This window comes from Equus quagga, chromosome 19, assembly GCF_021613505.1.
Source record: "Equus quagga isolate Etosha38 chromosome 19, UCLA_HA_Equagga_1.0, whole genome shotgun sequence".
Taxonomy (NCBI): domain Eukaryota; kingdom Metazoa; phylum Chordata; class Mammalia; order Perissodactyla; family Equidae; genus Equus; species Equus quagga.
In genome coordinates this window covers 5,419,393-5,436,534 of record NC_060285.1, presented here as the reverse complement: position 1 = coordinate 5,436,534, position 17,142 = coordinate 5,419,393, and the positions used below count along the sequence as shown (strand labels likewise).

General features: G+C 59.5%; 1 protein-coding gene across 1 annotated transcript in view; it reads left to right on the top strand.

Annotated features, from left to right (window-relative positions):
- ARHGAP8 (Rho GTPase activating protein 8) overlaps positions 1–17,142 on the top strand; it is a 60,239-nt gene that overhangs the window by 788 nt on the left and 42,309 nt on the right. The window contains 1 exon segment of the mRNA XM_046646374.1: positions 15,931–16,050. Coding sequence (XP_046502330.1) covers positions 16,014–16,050 — 37 coding nt within the window. The 5' untranslated portion in view covers positions 15,931–16,013.

The window sequence follows — 17,142 nt, the reverse complement described above, 5'->3', positions numbered from 1 at the left end:
CCCCCTCTCCCTGCACCCCCTCCTTCCCCCCAGACTTCTCTCCCTGTGTTTTCCTGTTTTGGTCTGGTTGAGCTGGGCTGTCTCAGATCAAACTTTCGCTTGTCCCCCCTTTTCTTCCCCTAATTCGGGGTCTCCGATGCGGGGTCACCCAGGGTACGGGCACATCAGCTCCCTCACCCTGAACCTGAGGGGGCTTGGAAGCATCGGTCCTGCTTCGCAGATGAGAAACTGAGGCAGGGCAGGTGCTGCGCTAATTTAAACTCGGGGGCTCAGCCGGGCTGCTGGCCCCTGCAGCGCACAGGGGATGGAAGCCCCGAGGGTTAGTAGGCCGGAGACTTAACTTACAGGGCTAATTAGCCCGCGGAATCGCCAGTTAGGGGAGCGGCCCTGGCTGCTCTCCCTGTCCTCCAACGCTGGCCCGGGCCCCTGAGAATCCTGGAGCCAGGTGTGGGTGCTGGCTGGGCGTCCCCACCGCCTGGGCCTCAGACGAAGGATCTGGCCGGAGGGGAGGGGTGCCTGTGATGCTTGTTGGCAGCCGGCACATGGCCTTGGCTGTGGGGGCAGCAGGCCTTGAGGTCTAGTCAGAGGCTGTGTGGGGTCCAGAGAGCCCTGGGCTGCAGCTTCCCCTTGTCTGTGAGTTGCCACAATGTTGCCATTTTTCCAGGCCAGAACTCAGAATCCAGACTCCAGAGTGAGCATCCTTCCTCCGTCTCTGTTGGCAGGTTTAGGATCTTGTTTGTGAGTTCCCCTGTTGATGCAGTGAATAACCACTCCTCAAACCAGCACCAGGGCAGGGACGGGGGTGCAGAGGGACACGGGACACCGGCCTGAGCCCCGCTCGTCCTTGTGGACAGCCACCCGCCCTCTCCCTGCCCACAGAGTCTGGTGACTGTGTGATAGACGGAAGCCCGAGCTTATGGGAGGAGGGCTTCCTGGAGGAGACGACCGTTGAGCTGAAGGATGGGTGAGAGGAGGTGGGCAGTGAAGGGCTTGGCATGTTGAGGTCACACGGAGGCTGGGGGACTGCAGGTGGCTGGGATAATTCACGTGTCAGGGGTGGAAGTCGCCACGGGGACCTGATGGTGGAGTGGATAGGAATTTACTTGAATAACGTCATTGAGTCATTGAAATTTGACCTCAGTGAGATGGTCTAAGGTCTGGAAACTTCCTTAACTAAACATCCTTGGATGTACGGCGTCTAACAAGCTCGTCCCAGGCCCAGCCCGTCATGGGCACGCCGTCAGCGGTGGCTTCCGGTCGAGGACAGCCAGAGCTCAGGCCACCCGGGAGGGCCTCACATGCGGATCTTTCACCACATTTAAAACCCATCCCAGTCCCTGATTTTGCCCTCTCTCACTGGTGGGGAAACTGAGGCGCGGAGGCCGGAGGAGGGTGAGAAAGAGCCATCAAAGGAGTCGGAGAGCTAGTTTTTGAGCAGGTCACTCTCCTTCTCGGGGCTTCAGCTACTGACCTGTAAAATGACCCTGTCGGCCATCCTTCCCCAGAATGGTCCAGGTCGCTGTCCCCAGCGGCTGTCCAGCCCCAACTTCACGCTTGCACGTCTCCCTCCTCGTCGCGCAGCCCGTGAGGCCGAGACTGTTACTTTTACAGATGAGGAACCTGAGACGGGAGGGTTGGCTGACTTCCCGAGGTCACGCGGCCAGCGAGTGAGAGCCAGGCCTCGACGCCAGCTGCGCTGTGGCTGCAGCGTGCAGGCCCCCACCGGCTGTGCCTCCTCCCTGGGCACCGAGGGTGGAGATGCCTGGAGCCTGCTGGGCCTGCCCCTTGGGTCTGTGTGGGTTGGCGTGGGGTACACGCAGCTAACTTCTCCCTCCATCCTTGGACGAGGATGGATGCTGGGGGAGATGCGCCACGCGTGTCCAGAGGCTCCGGCCTCCCCGGGCACATTTGAGGGGAGCCCTTCGGCCCGGCACTGTGGGAGTGGGGTGTCCTTGAAGATGCCCATGTGGGACTCGGCCGCCCGCGAGCACACTGCTCTGGGACCGCCCTGGCCACCAGCCGGGTTTCTGGGTCCCTGGAAGGCGGAGCCCCACTGAGGCCTGGCCGTGCTCTCTCCTCTCACGAGGGCACCTGAGGCTCCGGGGAGGGACCTGGCGGGCGGTGCTCAACAGCTGGCCCTGGAGCCCCCCCCTACTCCCAACCCCTGGCCGTGTGACCTTGAGTTTGTAGGCACTCAGTGCCTTGCTTTCCCCATCTGTAAGATCCGGACAGTGTTACTACCTCTCATAGGGTTATCGGGAAAATCAAATGAGTTACTTTCTTTCACTTTCTTCATGATCCCCGACGGGGCAGGGCAGCCGGAAGTCCTTTTTCAGTTGGAGGCCAATGACTGTCCGTCAGAAGGAACTGGTTTGACTGGTCAGGAGTCCAGAAACTTCTGGGAAGCCGTCCCCTCCCTTCCCCCACCTGGTCATAAAATTCAAACAAGCAAAAGAAACCCTGGGGGGGGTGCGGTGGGAGGGCCGCCCATGTTCTTATCTGCAGGAAGGCCAGGAGGCCCGGTCGGGTCGGCTGGGTGGGAAGCGCTGTGGCCACGCGCCCTGCGGGCCCCTCTCCAGGCCTGCGGCTCTCTCAGGTTCTTGGGGTTCCCTGCCCCAGCCATGGCCCTGACGCTTCCGGCCACCACGTTGGCTCTGTGCTGTGGCACCGTGCGTTTTACGGGGCGGGGCTGCTTTCTGCGTTTCTGGTTTTGCTTATGGAGAATTTCAGATGTTCAAAAGTAAGCGGATGTCCCAGCGGCAGCCATGCCAAGCTGCCCCCCGGCCTTGGCTGGCCCTGCGGCTGCCCCCTCCTGCTGCCCACTCCCGCTCACCCCCAGGCCCCCACCCGCTCACCCCCACTTGCTCACCCCCAGGCCCCCATCTGCTCACAAACCTCCCCCCCGCTGACCCCCACCCTCTCGCCCCATCTCACTTTCTTACTCCCGCATTATTTTAAAGCAGTTTGCAGCCCTCATGCTCTGCGGATGTTGCTGTGTGAATCCCTCTTTATAAAGTGACCACGATATTATTATCACACTTAAAACAAGTAACAGTAACTCCTGGAAATCCAAGTGTATTTGGATTCCCAATTGCCTCCAATATCAAAATTTCCTTTAGGTTTTTCTTTAATGATTGTTTTTCATCAGGATCCAAACATGGTCTATGCACGCGGCGTCGGTCCCCAGGCCCCCGCGGCCACTCCCCTGTAGGAGAGGCTTGTGCTTGGCCTCCATCCGCCTCGACCCTCCCCTGCCTGCCTTGTCTGTGGGTGGGCCCACCTTGCAGCGTGAGGTCCTGCCTGTCACTGTCTCCTGTCCTCGTCTGGTGCTGGCGGTGGGGCTGTGCCCATCTCGCAGACGAGGGGGTGGGCCTGAGAGGGGCCAACCAGCCTCACCGGGAGGCACCGTGAGTGGGGGTGACCCGGGCTGGCACCCGTCCTCTGACTCTGCATCCTTTGCTCTCTCACGGCGGCTGCCTGGGGGCTGGTGGCCCACACTGCAGAGGTACCGGGGTCTGGGTGGGGCCCCAGAGAGGATCAGAACCGTCCGGCTCTGGGAGGCACAGAGTGGCCTGACCGTCCCTGGGACCTGGGGTGCTTTTCTCTCCGGCCACATTGAGGGACAGTCTCTCCTTGCCCTGGCTAGACTATAACAGGATCCCCCTGGAAAGAGGCATCTGAAGGTAGAGGGTGGGTTTATTGGGTCCTGTGGACCCCACTGCAGTTTCCAACAAGGCCAGGGAGGAGGTGGACGTGAATCCAACTGAATGACTGGATTGGACTTGAGCCAACGATCATAGTAGAAACTATTTATGGATCAGTTACTCCCTGCAGGAGCTGTGCGTTCCAGGTAGTAGGGACAGCATGTGCAAAGGCCCTGAGGCAGGAACAGCTTGGTGTGTTAGAGGTGCACCCAGAGACCTGTGTCGTGGAGCAGAGAGAATAGGGTGGAGGGGAGGTGGTATGAGATGCGTTCCGGGGGGCGGCATGGCCAGGCCACAAAGAGTCCTTCAGGGGTTTGTAGGGGGTTGAATTTTATTCCAAGGACCACAGGAAGCTGTTGGCACTCAGGGGCTCATGGGAGGTGTGGAGGTGTCTGGGATATTGGAGTGCAGAGTTGGGGTGGAGAGCACACGGTTGCATGTCCCTTAGGGAGGAGAGGAGAGGGCCCAGGGTCCCTGTGCCAGCAGGTCTGAGTGTGGGTGCTGCAGATTGTGGCAGAGGCCCCAGCTGTGTCCTCTTCAGGGACAGAGCAGGCTCGGGTGGCGGAGAAGGGAGAGAGCGAGGCAGGCAGTGGGAGTGACTGGGAGCGTGGGTGGGACCCGGCCGGCAAGGCCTCCAGTGCTGGGCTCTGCTGCGTGCCCCTTGTCTGTTCTCTTATTCGACAGACGCCCGCCGAGCTCCTGCTCACCGCCCTCGCCTGGCTGGGACTCAGGCGTGAGTCAGAAATGGCCTTGGCTGTCAGGGAGCCCTTGGCGATAGGTCAGGACGAACACACAGACCCGTGGTGTTGGCTGACGAAGGCTGTGACGGAGCTGAGGCTGCAGGAGCCAGAGGAAGCCCTCTCCTAGCCTGGGGTGGGCAGGGCCTCCTGGAGGCATCAGGACGTTTTTGACTATAACTAACAGAAAACCCAACTCTGAACTGGACCGAAAGTCAAGGGGGATCTATTGGCCCATGCAGCCGAAAAGGCCTGGGGATGGGACGGATGTCAGGTATGGCTTGATCAGGACTTAGCCATTTCCTGCACTTTTTGTGGGCTGCTGGATCTTCAGGAGGGCAGCAAGTTGTCTACAGCCACTCCAGGCCTCGTCTTTATACACAGCTGTGTAGAGAGACCCCTTCAGTGGCCCTCTCTTGACAGCAAGGGATCTTCTTTCCCCGAAGCACTGCGAAAGCTCTTCCTGGTGCCTCCCGGGCCTAAATGAGCCCATCCCTGTGGCCAGGGAAATTGCCATGTGCTGCTTGGCTCAGCTTGGCCTCCCCAATACCCTTGGCAAAGGGAGCTAGGGTTACCCCTAGATCAGGTGGGCCCTGGGATGTGGGGCGCGCCAGCTCCTTGTGCTGCAGGGCTGTGCAGGTGACAGGGACACAGCTCCATGGGACAGGGGACCCCCGCAGGGCGGCCGGGGTGCTGGGAGGGAGCGGCCTCGTCTGCCCAGAAGGCCGTGGGGACAGCCCTGAGTGAGTCTCGGTGTTGGTGTCTGCAAGAACCACAGGAGGGCGCTGCCTCGGCAGCTCCTCACAGACCCCGTCCCTCTCAGAGGGCCTGGCCGCCCGGGCCTGGGGCGGGTGGGCCACTGACAGGGTCGTGGCAGGTCCCAGCTCGTTTGCATCTTGCTGCTGCCGTCTCCCCCAGGTGTGGTGCCCAGGTTCCAGGGGCTTCCGGCCCTCCCTCCTGGACGCATGGTCTGCACATGCCTTCTCACCAGGGCCGGGGACCCACTGGTGTTTGTGATGACAAATGGGTAGTAGGGGCCTGTGTCAATAAATTTGTCACCTGTCTGAGGTGAAAGGGTGAAAATTACTTTTTTTTTTTTTTTGGTGAGGAAGATTGGCCCTGAGCTAAGACCTGTGGGATGCTGCCACAGCATGGCTTCATGAGTGGTGTGTAGGTCCACACCTGGGATTCGAACCCACAAACCTCAGGCGGCAGAAGTGGAGCGCTGAAACTTAACCACTACGCCACCATGCTGGCCCCAAAGATTACTTTTTATGAGGTGCCGTTAGGAAAATCCCAGCTCAATGTGACCCCTTCTCAGCATCGGCAAGAGCTGTGTGTCTCCCACACCTGGACTGCATGTCCCTGCCTCTGCTGTGACCGTGCCAGCCCCCTCTCTCTGGTCTCGGGGCCTCCCTGTCAAATACAGGCTCGGCCTGGATGATGCTGGCGGCCCCCCCCACCCCCCCAGGCCTTGGTCAGACGCCCCCTTCTCAGACGACCCAGGTGGCGCAGACCCCACAGCGCACGCTCTGCCTCGTCCGCCCTGCACGGACCTCACCACCCTGGTGACATGTGTGCTTGTTGCCCAGGTGACAAAGGTTTGTTGCAGCTGCGGCATCAAGACGGTCGCTGTGAGGGTCTCCGTGTCATGTGCATGTATATTTTTATGGCAATAAACCATTTTGTCGTGAATTGTAGATGGAAGAGTTGGGTGATTTGAGGTCTCTTTGGCATGACCTCCCCGTGGCGGCACGCCCGTTCCCGCCTGTGACTCCAGCCATGCGGCCTCCTGGCACCGATGGCTCCTGGTGTCCACCCCTGGCCGGCAGAGGCTCCAGGGTAAGCGCCTGGTGGTGGGCTCAGGAAGGTACTAAGGGTGTGGACTTGAAGCCGGGGAAGGGGGGGTGGATCTGGGGCTGTGAAGCCCCTGCGAGGACAGAGAGTCCTTCTGTACCACCCGGGTGTTTGCCCTCGGTCTCAGCATTCCTGGAGGCCCGCCCACGCCAGGCCCGTTCTGGGCGGGAGGGGTCCTGTGTGAGCAGGTCAGCCCGGAGCCACGTCCTCGTGAAACTTTCTCTGGCGCGTGAGCCCCGCGGTGACACTGACTGAAGCGTCGCAGAAACGAGGATGCGCTGGTGCCCGGTGGGGAGCTCGGACACAGCATCGGGGGGGACTGCTGCGCCCCTGGATGGAGAGGGAGGATCCTCGGAGCTGGGTGGGGCGGCTGTGATGTCACACAGATCTGTTGGTCTCTTCCCGGGTCCCTGGCCCTCGATCCCACAGCCCGGGGTGTCCTGAGTGCTGGGCGTGTCCTCATTGGTCACAGTGAGCCCCCTTGTCCTTCCCTGAGTTCAGGCTCCCGAGGGGGCTCGAGGGGAGACCCCTCGGAGCTTCAGGATGGGCGGTAGGCACCAGAGGGCCCAGAACTGTCTGCCCCGCCCTCGCCCAGGGCAGGAGAGAGCGCTGGACGTCCACCTCGGTGGCCAATGGCGGGGATTAATCGATGGAGCCTGCGTGATGTGGCCGTGGGGCTGAGAGCTCCCAGTGGTGACCCTGTGCTGGGAGGGTGGCACCCGAGCCGCAGGAGCGCTGGGCCCACCCCGCCCCCATGCCCTGCCCTGTGCATCTCCTGTTTGGCTGTTCCTGAGTCGCATCCTCTGCAGTAACCCCGTCCTCGTAAGAGAAGTGCTTCCCCGAGTTCTGTGAGTCGTTCTAGCCAATTGTTGAACCTGAGGGGTGTCATGGGAACCCCTAAATCTGTAGCCAAGTCAGACAGAAGTGCAGCTAGCCTGGGGACTGGGGACTTGCGACTGGCGTCTGAAGTGGGGGCAGTCTGTGGGACTGACTCTTAATCCTGTGGGGTCTGTGCTAACTCTGGGTAGTTTGTGTCAGAAGAGGATTGAATTGTCAGACACCGACTTGGTGTCAGAGAATGAGAGTTGGTGTTGAAATGACATATTTTTTTGTTAGAAGAAAATACCACACAGGGACAGAAAGAACTTAACAAGTCACAGAGAAGAGTCTGTGCAAAGGTCCTGGGGCCGGCAGGAACAGTGTGTGGTCTGGGAGAGGCTCTGATGGGCAGGGTTGCGTGGCTGTGGCCACAGGTGCAGGAGGGCAGAACGCCCAGGGCAAGGGCGTGTGGGAGGTGACAGGCTGGAGAGCCGCAGGCTATGGAGTCACCTCCCTCCAGCCCTTTTTCTTGTCAGTAAGGCGGGAACAGAACTGCCTTTCCTTCCTGCGGTGCCTGCACACTGCAAGGGGCTGGGTGCCCAGAGCAAAGTTACTTTAGAAGATAATTTTCAGGAAAGGATAAAATCCTGACTGTCACACGGGTGACAAGTGAACACATGGGAAAGAGTTAATTTCACTCATGAGGGAGCCGGGCGGAGGTGTCGCTGGGTGAAGAGAGTCTGAAGGACAGAGGCATCTGCAGATCAGGAATATTGAGAGGGGAGCGCGAATGGAGGCACGGCTGGGGGTTTTGGGGGGGGCAGACGGGGGAGGGGAGAAGCCGACGAGGTTTGCCGGACAGGGCGGACTTCCCGCGAGTGTGACGAGGATGACTGGGGTTGCTGTCACTTAGCTACAGCTCCCCCGGTTTGAAGTGGCTCCCGAGGCCGGGTGGGCTCCCCCGGGGCGCGTCCTGGTCCACACGGGACATCGCTGTCTGCGGAGGCGCACCTTGGGCCCCACGGTTACCAGGAGGTGCCTGGGGCACTGGCGGTCAATGCTGGCGGATTGACTGCCAGCATGACTTTTCCGTGGGTTCTTCGAGACACCTGATGAGGCGGGGGTCCCAGTGCGGAGACCCGAGACCTGCCTGGGGGTCACAGCTGCATCCTGGCGCCATGTGGGACGACACGCCAAGAGCTGCCTGGGAGCAAAGATGAGAAAGAGTTAACTGTGGTGGTGCCGGGTGGTGGGATGTGCCGATGGTTGTTTTCTTCCTTGCATTTAAAAAAATATCTTTGACATTTCCTGTCGTATTTGGAGTCGTTCTGGTTCTAAGCTGGAGTCAGGAGACCTGGTTTCAAGATCCCACTGATGTGCTGTGTGGCTTTGGACAAGTTCCTTCCCCTCTCTGGGCCTCCGTTTGCCTGCTCTACAATGAGAGTTGACCGCACCAGATGTTCCCCTGGGAGCCTTCCCGGTGCCACTGTCTTGTGGTCCCAAAAATTCGTGGGGAAGAGAAGCCCAAGTGTGGAAGAGGCCTGTGTCAGCCCCGGTTCTCCAGAGAAAGGGAACCAGTTGGAGATGTTTACATAAAGAGAGTTGTTTTAAGGCGTTGGTTCACGCAGTTGTGGGGACCGGCAAGTCTCGAATCTGTAGGGCAGCCCTGCAGGCTGGATTCCTGGGCAGGAATTCTGTGCTGCAGTCTTGAGGCAGAGCTCCTTCTCTGGAAAACCTCAGTGTTTCCTCTGAGGCCTTCAACTGATTAGACAAAGCCCACCCACACCGTCAAGGGTGGTCTGCTTTACTCAGAGTCAACTCACTGTAAATGTTTTGTTTTGTTTTGTTTTGTTTTGTTTTTTGGGGTCTTTTGGTGCTGAAACCTGGGATCGAACCAAGTAAATGTTAATCACACCTACAAATACCTTCATAGCAACATCTAGGCTTGACCAGAACAGCTGGGCACTGTAGCCCAGCCAAGCCGACACATAAAATCAGCCATCACAAGGCCGGTGGGACCAGCCTCACCGGCACAGGTGCCCACTGCTCTGTTGGGTGCCTCCCAGCCCGTCAGCGCTGCTTGGGGCTCCTGGCCTGGGGGAGCAGGACACTGGCCCCCCTGGAACTCCCAAGCCCTTAGTGCCAGCGTGGAGGGTGGGCTTCCTCCAGCCCTGGCCAGGCTTCCGCCCTGCATGGGATGGGGTCTGGCTGACCGCATGTGGCAGGGGTTGGGGAGGCCGCGGGGCTCTGGTCCGGGTGCATAGAGCAGCCCCGTGCGGTGGGGAGAGCTCTGCGGGGTGGGGGCTCACCAGGCTCGCCCCGAGAGACACCCCCCAACCAGCTGTTGCCACCACAAGGACGCATTCTGTGTGACACACTCACGGCTGAGCGTGCAAACTGCAACAGACAGCGCTGCCTGGGCTCCTGGACGTGGGTGATGGGGGCCGAGCTCTGGAGCTTGTGAAGGAGAAAAGGTGTGAATCTCGCTGTTTGGTTAAAGCAGAGTCTGGGGAGAAGCACCGCCTTCTGGCTTGGTGGCTCTGAGCGGGTCCCTGGCCGGGCCCCTGGGCGGAGCCACGGTGCGGAGGGAGGGGGGGTGACACTGGTCTGTCAGGTTTCCACCCTGGTGGTCAGTGCTTCCTGCCGGCTTTTCAAGCAAGAATGTTCCAGATGTGTTCCCCTCCCCGGGGGCGAGCGGGTCCCCAGCAGGAGCCCTGCATTTTCCGTCGCGGACCCCTGGTGCCCTCTGGAGGTGACCTTCTAGCTGTTTGTCTGGCTGGTGGCCAACGGAGCGTTCCAGGCCAGGCCACCAAAGTGGGGCCCAGGACTCCAGAAGCTCCAGGAGGCTGTGGGGACAGGGCCGTGGGTGTCAGTGTGATGACACTGCACACTGCACAGCAGCCAGGCTCGTTGGGTGGCCCAGGGACGTGCACACGGCTCTTGGCTCGGCAGGCTGGGCCGGCGCTCCTTGCAGACCAGCTGCCTGGGCCGCATTGAGAGCTGGGGGTGTAGATGATGGTGTTTCCCCTCTCACCTTCACTGCAGTGGTGGGGGCTCCCCGCAGGCCGGCTGTCACCCCCACCGCCCCCCAGACCCTCATGGAGCTGCCCCCCAGCTTGGGTGCCAAGCTCAGCCATGGAGGAGGCAGGTGGCGGGGCCTGCCCTGCCTGGCGCTCTGTGCCCTGTGTGCTGCCAGGGAGCAAACCCGATCCTGTGTGTGCGCCCGGCCCCGGCCAGCTGCTCTGCGCCTCCACCCCAGCTGCCTCCCCTGCCTTCAGAGACCGTGGCCTCCAGGGTCAGGTGAACCCGGGGGCTGCGGGTTGGGGGTGCGGCAGGTCCAGTCGCTGGCATGAAATGGGTGTTGGTGAGGGGCTGATCTGGAATCACCGTCTACACTGGAGCAGGAAGGAGTGTCCCGGCAGGGGGGCTTCCTGGAGGCGGTGGCCCAGAGCTGCACCACAGAGGAGCCAGGCACGTGTGTGCACGTGTATAGAAGGGTGTGCGCGTCACTCCTAGACCTCGCCTGCCGTCTTCCTGGGGCCTCTCTCCCGGGCTCTCTGCCCCGCCCCCCTCCCTGCCCCTGCCCAGGGCCTTCCCCCAGCATCGCCCTGGCATCCGTTGGGGACTTGGCAGCAAGTCAGTGAGAGAGGCAGGGCAGGGCTCTGGCTCCGTCCCAGCCCAGAGAGGGCACAACCCTCAGCAGGGCCACACAGCCGACTGAGGCAGCAGAGTGCACCTGAGGGAGCAGGTGGCCTGGGCTTCAAGGAAGATGGAGGGGGCGGAGAACCCAGGAGATGGAGGGGAGGCTGGTTGAAACTGGACCTGCTGCCACGGCTCCTGGACAGTGGAGAGCTGTCAGAAGGGCGACACGAAGACCCCGGCTTCCCTGCGCCCAGGAGAGAAGCCACAGAGATGGGAGCAAGGGCGGCCTGGGGCGGAGTCACCGTGCGACCTTGAGCCGGTGTCCACACCTCACGACTCAGTTTTGTTCCCTGATAGACGGGTTAAGAGTTTATGAGGGTCACGGGGCCACACGAGGGTGGCTTTTCTCCCTCCCCGCCCCCTTCCCTCTGCGGCTGTTCACGGAAATTGTTCAACTACAGAAACACGCATGGAGCACATGCCGACCTTGAGCCAGAAGTTGGTACCGTTCCTTCTGGATTTTCCCTCTCTGTCTCTCTGTGTCTCTGTCTCTCTCTGTCTCTGTGTGTCTCTCTCTGTCTCTGTGTCTCTCTCTGTGTCTCTGGCTCTCTTGGCTGAACTGTTGGAGAGTAAGGGGCAGCCCCCTGCCAGCCCTCCGACCACGTTAGCCGGCGTCCCCCAGCACAGGACACCTTCTGCCGTGTGACCCGACACCATCCTCACCCCTGATAATCCACAGGAACTCCTTTAACCTCGTCCACTGTCCATTGGCCCGGTTATCCCAAGAATGTTGTCACTGCCTTTTGTGGACCGGAGTCCCGTCCGGGTTCGCCTGCGGCTCTGGCTTGTGAGGTTGTGAGGTGTTTGGGCGTCTTTCAGTCTGGAATGGTGCCCCACCCTCCCCCGCTCTCTCTCTTTTTATGACAATGTCTGGGGGGATGTCTCTCTCCGGTTCGGTCTGATTTCCGTCCCCGTCGTGCTGTCATTTCTCTGTCCTTTGATCCCTGGGGGTGTTTCCTTGGGAGCAGCAATGCCAGAAGCTTCACCGGAGTCAGGCTACACCCTGGGGGCGCGAGTTCTTCACAGGCATGTCCTTCCTGCCACAGCGCACTGGGGGCACTGGGTTGGGGGTCCCGCTGCCATGGTGCTAGGCCACGTTGCGTGCCTGCGGTGGTGGCCGCCAGAGTCTCTGTCTGGAGCACATACGTGTTGTCTGGACACAGTTGTGTTGTCCACCGTCCTCTCCTGCTCCCCCGATTGTCCCCCCCCCCCCCCCCCCCCCCGGTGCTGGGCCATGCTCCTGGGGGCCAGGGCGGTGGGCTGAGTATTCTGGGGTCTGGGGTCCTCTGGGCTGACGGGGTGTGTGTGAGCAGACAGAGTCGATTACAAAATGTGCGTGCAGCTGAGGAAGACTGGAGGGGCTCTGCAGAAATCGTACTCGCGCCCGGGTTCTGGGAGGCTCCCCCTTCAACGAGCTCCCTTGATGCTGTGAGGCCGTTTTGCCACTTAGAAAGGAGCCGTGGGGTAGAGAGAGGTCTGGGGGTCAATCTCGGCAACACGGAGCTGACCAGGTTGGTGGAAAGACTGTGTTCTCTGCCCGGCACAGAGGAGCTTGGATCCAGGCAAGCAGCGTCCTCGGGCCCTGTGGATGAGACCCTGGACCCGCGGCGGGGGCAGGGTGAGGCCGTCTGAGGCGTGTCATCTCTCTGTGGTTAAGCCGGATTTCCCCCTCAGAGTTTTCGGAAATGAAATTCATTTGCTCGTACCACAATAAAAAGAAAAACAGTGTGGGCGTTGATCGTTTTATTCTTTTAAAGTAAAGAATATTGAGGCAGATTTTATCAAGTGTTTCAATATGCACAGATTTTTCGAAGAGAAAATATTAGCACTCATTTTGTTAGAAGTGACAGGTCATCTGTAACCCAAACTGGCTTAAGTGGAAAAGAGAATTTATTGGATCTTTGCTTTCAGGTACAGCTGGCTGCAGGCACACAGTGTTTTAGGGATTTTTTTCTCCATCTCTATGTCTTCTGCCATTGGCTTCATTTTTCTCAGTTTCGTATGATGACCTTTGGTACCTCCAGGCCCATATCCTCTCAGGTTCAGGTCCAGCAGAAGAAATTTAAAAAGTTTGTCTTTTCAGTAGCTTTTACAGAAATCTTAGAAATTCACTCTGATTGGACCAGCTGGAGTCATGTGATCACTCTGAACTGATCTCTGTGGTTCAGGGAATTTGGTGCTGCGATTGACCAAGCAAAGGCCCTGTGGTCCATCCTTGGTGCCTGGAGTGGAGCTTCACTCAACATTGCACGGGCTGTGTGTGCATGTGTGTGTGTGAGAGAGAAAGTGCGTGAGTTACTGGCGGGTGGGGAGGGGATGCTGGTGGTCAAGAGGACCGCTGTCCACTCTGTCCAGCCAAGAGCCCCCTTCCTGGGGACTGCAGGCCTGGACTCTGGCCACAGCCTGTGTCTACATGGCATCATCCTGTGGGCACAGGGAGGGCCACGCGGGCAGGGGAAGCTGTGCCCCTGGCGCCCGTTGGTGTCAGGAGCCGGCCTCCCCTGCCCGTGTGCGGCCTCAGCAAGCTCCGGGCCCTCTGTCAGTTTCTACCCATTTCTAGTAGAGGTTAACTCCCTTCCTCATGCTGATCCTTTCGTGTCTGGGCCCCTCTCTCAGCCTGAGCACTGGTGAGGGCACAAATCGGTTCCCCTCTGTGTCCAGGGCCCCGGTGCCCCGCCCAAGACATGGCTGTCAAATGACTGGGTGAGGCCTGCATGCACCCCTCCCTGTCCACACAGCCGGCCTCCTCTCCCCCAACCCTGTCTACACTGCCAGTCTCCTCTCCCCACTCCCTGTCTACACTGCCAGCCTCCTCTCCCCCGCCCTCCGCTGTGGTTGGCTTCAGCCACGCTCACCCCCGTCCACTCTCGCCCCCCCTTCCTGCGGGGGACTCCACGTGGCCTTTCCAGGCCCGCCGCCGTCATTTCCTGGGCGCCCTTATGACTCCCTGACACCATCAGAACCCGTGCAGGTTCACTGAATTTTCACACGTGAACACACGCCGGGACCGGCACCCAGACTAAGGAGCAGAGGGCGCCTGCCCCGTGTCCCTCCGTGTCGAGGCGATCGCCTTGCTGACTCTGCCCTGGCGGGTTCACTTTGCCCGGCTTTGAACTTTGGACACTCGGGATCCTGCTGTGTATCGTCCTCTGCGCCTGCGATTCCGCCCCGCCTGACAGTGAGACCCCGTGGGGGACGCGTGGCCGTGGACGCCCCTGCACAGCCGCAGAGTGCCCTGCCCGGCCTCGCTCTCCCCCACGGCTTGTGGGTGCTTGGGTTGTTCCCAGTTTGGGGCCATTTCGGGGGCCGTGTCGTTCTCTGCACCGACGTGCACACTCTGCTGGGCGTGAGTCCGACGGTGCCTGCGGAGTCTCGGGCACACACGTGTTTTCATGTTCAGTTAGAGTCCATCCCCCGGGCCCTCCCCGACTCTCTTCCCTTTCATACCTCCGTCCGGTGTCGTGGGTGAGGACGTCCCACAGCGCTGCCTCTTGATGGGCAAGTGACCCTCGGTCTCTGCCTCAGTTTCCTCGTCTGTAAACCGGAGATAGAAAGCGGCACCAAGCTAACGGGTTTTTAGGGGAAGAAGAAGGCAAGCGTTTTAAAATTATGTATCAGTCACGTATTTCTTTTGGTTCAAATAACTTTACATTATGAGCAATACAGGCTTTTGCAAAAAATGAGAAAAAGGCCAAACATGGAAAAATAAATGGATTTATAAACCCTAATCCTAGAACTCACAGGAAACAGCATCTTTGAAACAATGTTGTGCGTGTCTTTTCTGTTAAGAACTGGACCTGGCTGCGTGTGCTGTCTTCACTCTGCTTCGTTGACTTTTTAAAACACCTTGATCGAGAGAGAATTCACGCAGCACCCAGGTCCGCCGTTTGAAGCACACGGGTGACTGGGTCCCAGTGTGTTCACAGGGTTGTGTGACTGTCACCCTGGTCAATTTTAGGGCATTTTCATCTCCTCAAAAAGGAGTCGTGCCGTTTGGCTGCCACCTCCCTAGGTCCCCGTCCCCCCAGCCCCTGGCAGCCAGGAGTCTGCTTTCTGTGTCTGCGGATCTGCCTGCCCGTTCTGGACATTTTGTATAAATGGAACCGTGGAAGCTTTGGTCGCTGGTTCCTTTCACTGAGCGTGGTATTTTCAAGGTTCGTCCGTGTCGGACTTGTGTGGGTATTTCATTCCTTTTCTTGGACGAATAATATTCCGTTGTTGGTTACTAATGGAGGTTTTTTTTTTTTTGAGGAAGATTAGCCCTGAGCTAACATCTGCTGCCAATCCTCCTCTTTTTGCTGAGGAAGACTGGCCCTGAGCTAACATCTGTGCCCATCTTCCTCTACTTTATATGTGGGACGCCTGCCATGGCATGGCTTGTCAAGCGGTGCCATGTCTGCACCTGGGATCTGAACCAACGAACCCCGGGCCACCGAAGTGGAACGTGCAAACTTACCTGCTGCGCCACTGGGCCGGCCCCGTTTTTTGTCTGTTTTTAGTTATTTATTTATTTTAACGGAGGTGTTTTTACGTAGGCATCGAAGCGGGTCCAGACACGGAACAGCCGTCCAGTAACTCTTAGCTGGGGTTGTGATCACCAGCTCTGCAGCCATGAGCCGTTCTGTTTGATCTTTGCCGGCCTCAGTGACCCCGTCTGTAAAATGGGTACAGGAGTGCGAACACCTGTTTCTGAGGGAGTGGTGACGCAGGAGCGGTGGCGTCCTCGAAGGGTGCTGACCTGGAAGTGCTGTTGCCGCCCACGTGTCCCCACCCCGGCCCTGTTCTCCTGGGCCATGAGGATGGTTGGTGAGAGCCCCGTCTGGGGCCCCAGAGGAGGAGGAGGAAGTCAGAGTGGGGTGGATGCCACCTTTCTGGGGCCCCAGCTCTCTGGACCTCGAGTTCGGGGAGGGAGAGTTCTCCCGTGTGTGGTTGTGGGGAGCTGGGCATCAGAGGCGGGAACACGAAGTGGTTCGAGGTCTCTGCGGATTGAAGCGGGTGTTCTTTTTCACATTAAGGAGAGAAGTTGGAGCAGCAGGTGGCCCCTTAGGGCCTTCCTTTATTCCGGAGGCCCTGGCCTTAAATCCTGCCTGTTCTATGTGCTTCTCCCTCAGGACGTCGGGAGCACCCCACGCCCGGACCCCGGAAAGGCGGCATCGGGGCAGCGTGCCTGGACCGCCCTGGCCACCGGCAGAGCATGTCCCGGCTGGCCCTGGAGGAGCTGGCCGACATAGGTAGGAGTGTGCTGTCGTCCAGCCTCAGCCGGGAGAAGGGGATCATTGGTGCCCATTCTTAATAGCTGTTCTGTTCATATGGCTTAAAGTCTAACCCTATAGAGAAGTGCCAGTGAAGTCGCCCTTCCACTCCATCCCTGGGTCCCACCCCCACCCACCCCCACACCTCAGGTAACCATCGATAGTGCTGTTTTCTTTCCAGAGTTCTTTTTTTTTTGAGGCAGAGTAGCCCTGAGCTAACTGCAGCCAATCCTCCTCTTTTTGCTGAGGAAGCCTGGCCCTGAGCTCACATCCATGCCCATCTTCCTCTACTTTATACATGGGATGCCTACCATAGCATGGCTTGCCAGGCGGTGCCATGTCCGCACCAGGGATCCGAACCGGCGAACCCCGGGCTGCGGAGAAGCGGAACGTGCGACCTTAATCACTGCACCACCGGGCCGGCCCCTCCAGAGTTCTTTTATGCAGTCACACGAGCCCTGTGGAGGAGGAGCCGCCCTCCGCGTGGTTGTGAGCCTCATTCGCTGCTTACGGCTGCCCTTCATGGGGCAGGCTCCACGTCCCCATGTTACAGATGAGCAAACCAAGGCTCCGAGGGACTGGACAGCATGCCCGAGGCCTGGCGATGGGCCCAGCTGGGAGGAGGGCCTCGCTTCCAGGTGCCCAGGGAGCCCCTTCCTGTGGAGTCTCCTCCTGGCATTTGGTTGAGACCATGCGTGTGCGTCACTACGTGCACTGGGGCCCCACTCTTGATTCTCTGCCCTGGGGGGCAGCTTCCTCGCCCAGGTCTGCAGTAACCAGAGCAGCTCTGGAGAACGCACCAGGGGCCTGCAGCCCTGAAACAAACGGTTTTCCCTTCTACCTCCAGCAGCAGCGTCTCACACCCCGACCTGGGATGCCTTGGCTGGGTTTTACACGAGCTGCCTGATTTGCTCCGAGAACCCCTGATTTTGCCTCCAGTTTCCTCTCCTTATGGCTCACGGCGTGTGGCTGCAGGAAACCGTTTCTCGCTGGGGTCGATGTGGCAGTGTGACAGTATTCCCGATGCTGGGGGGCTGTGAGGTGCCACCCCGTCCCCGGGAACATTGTGGT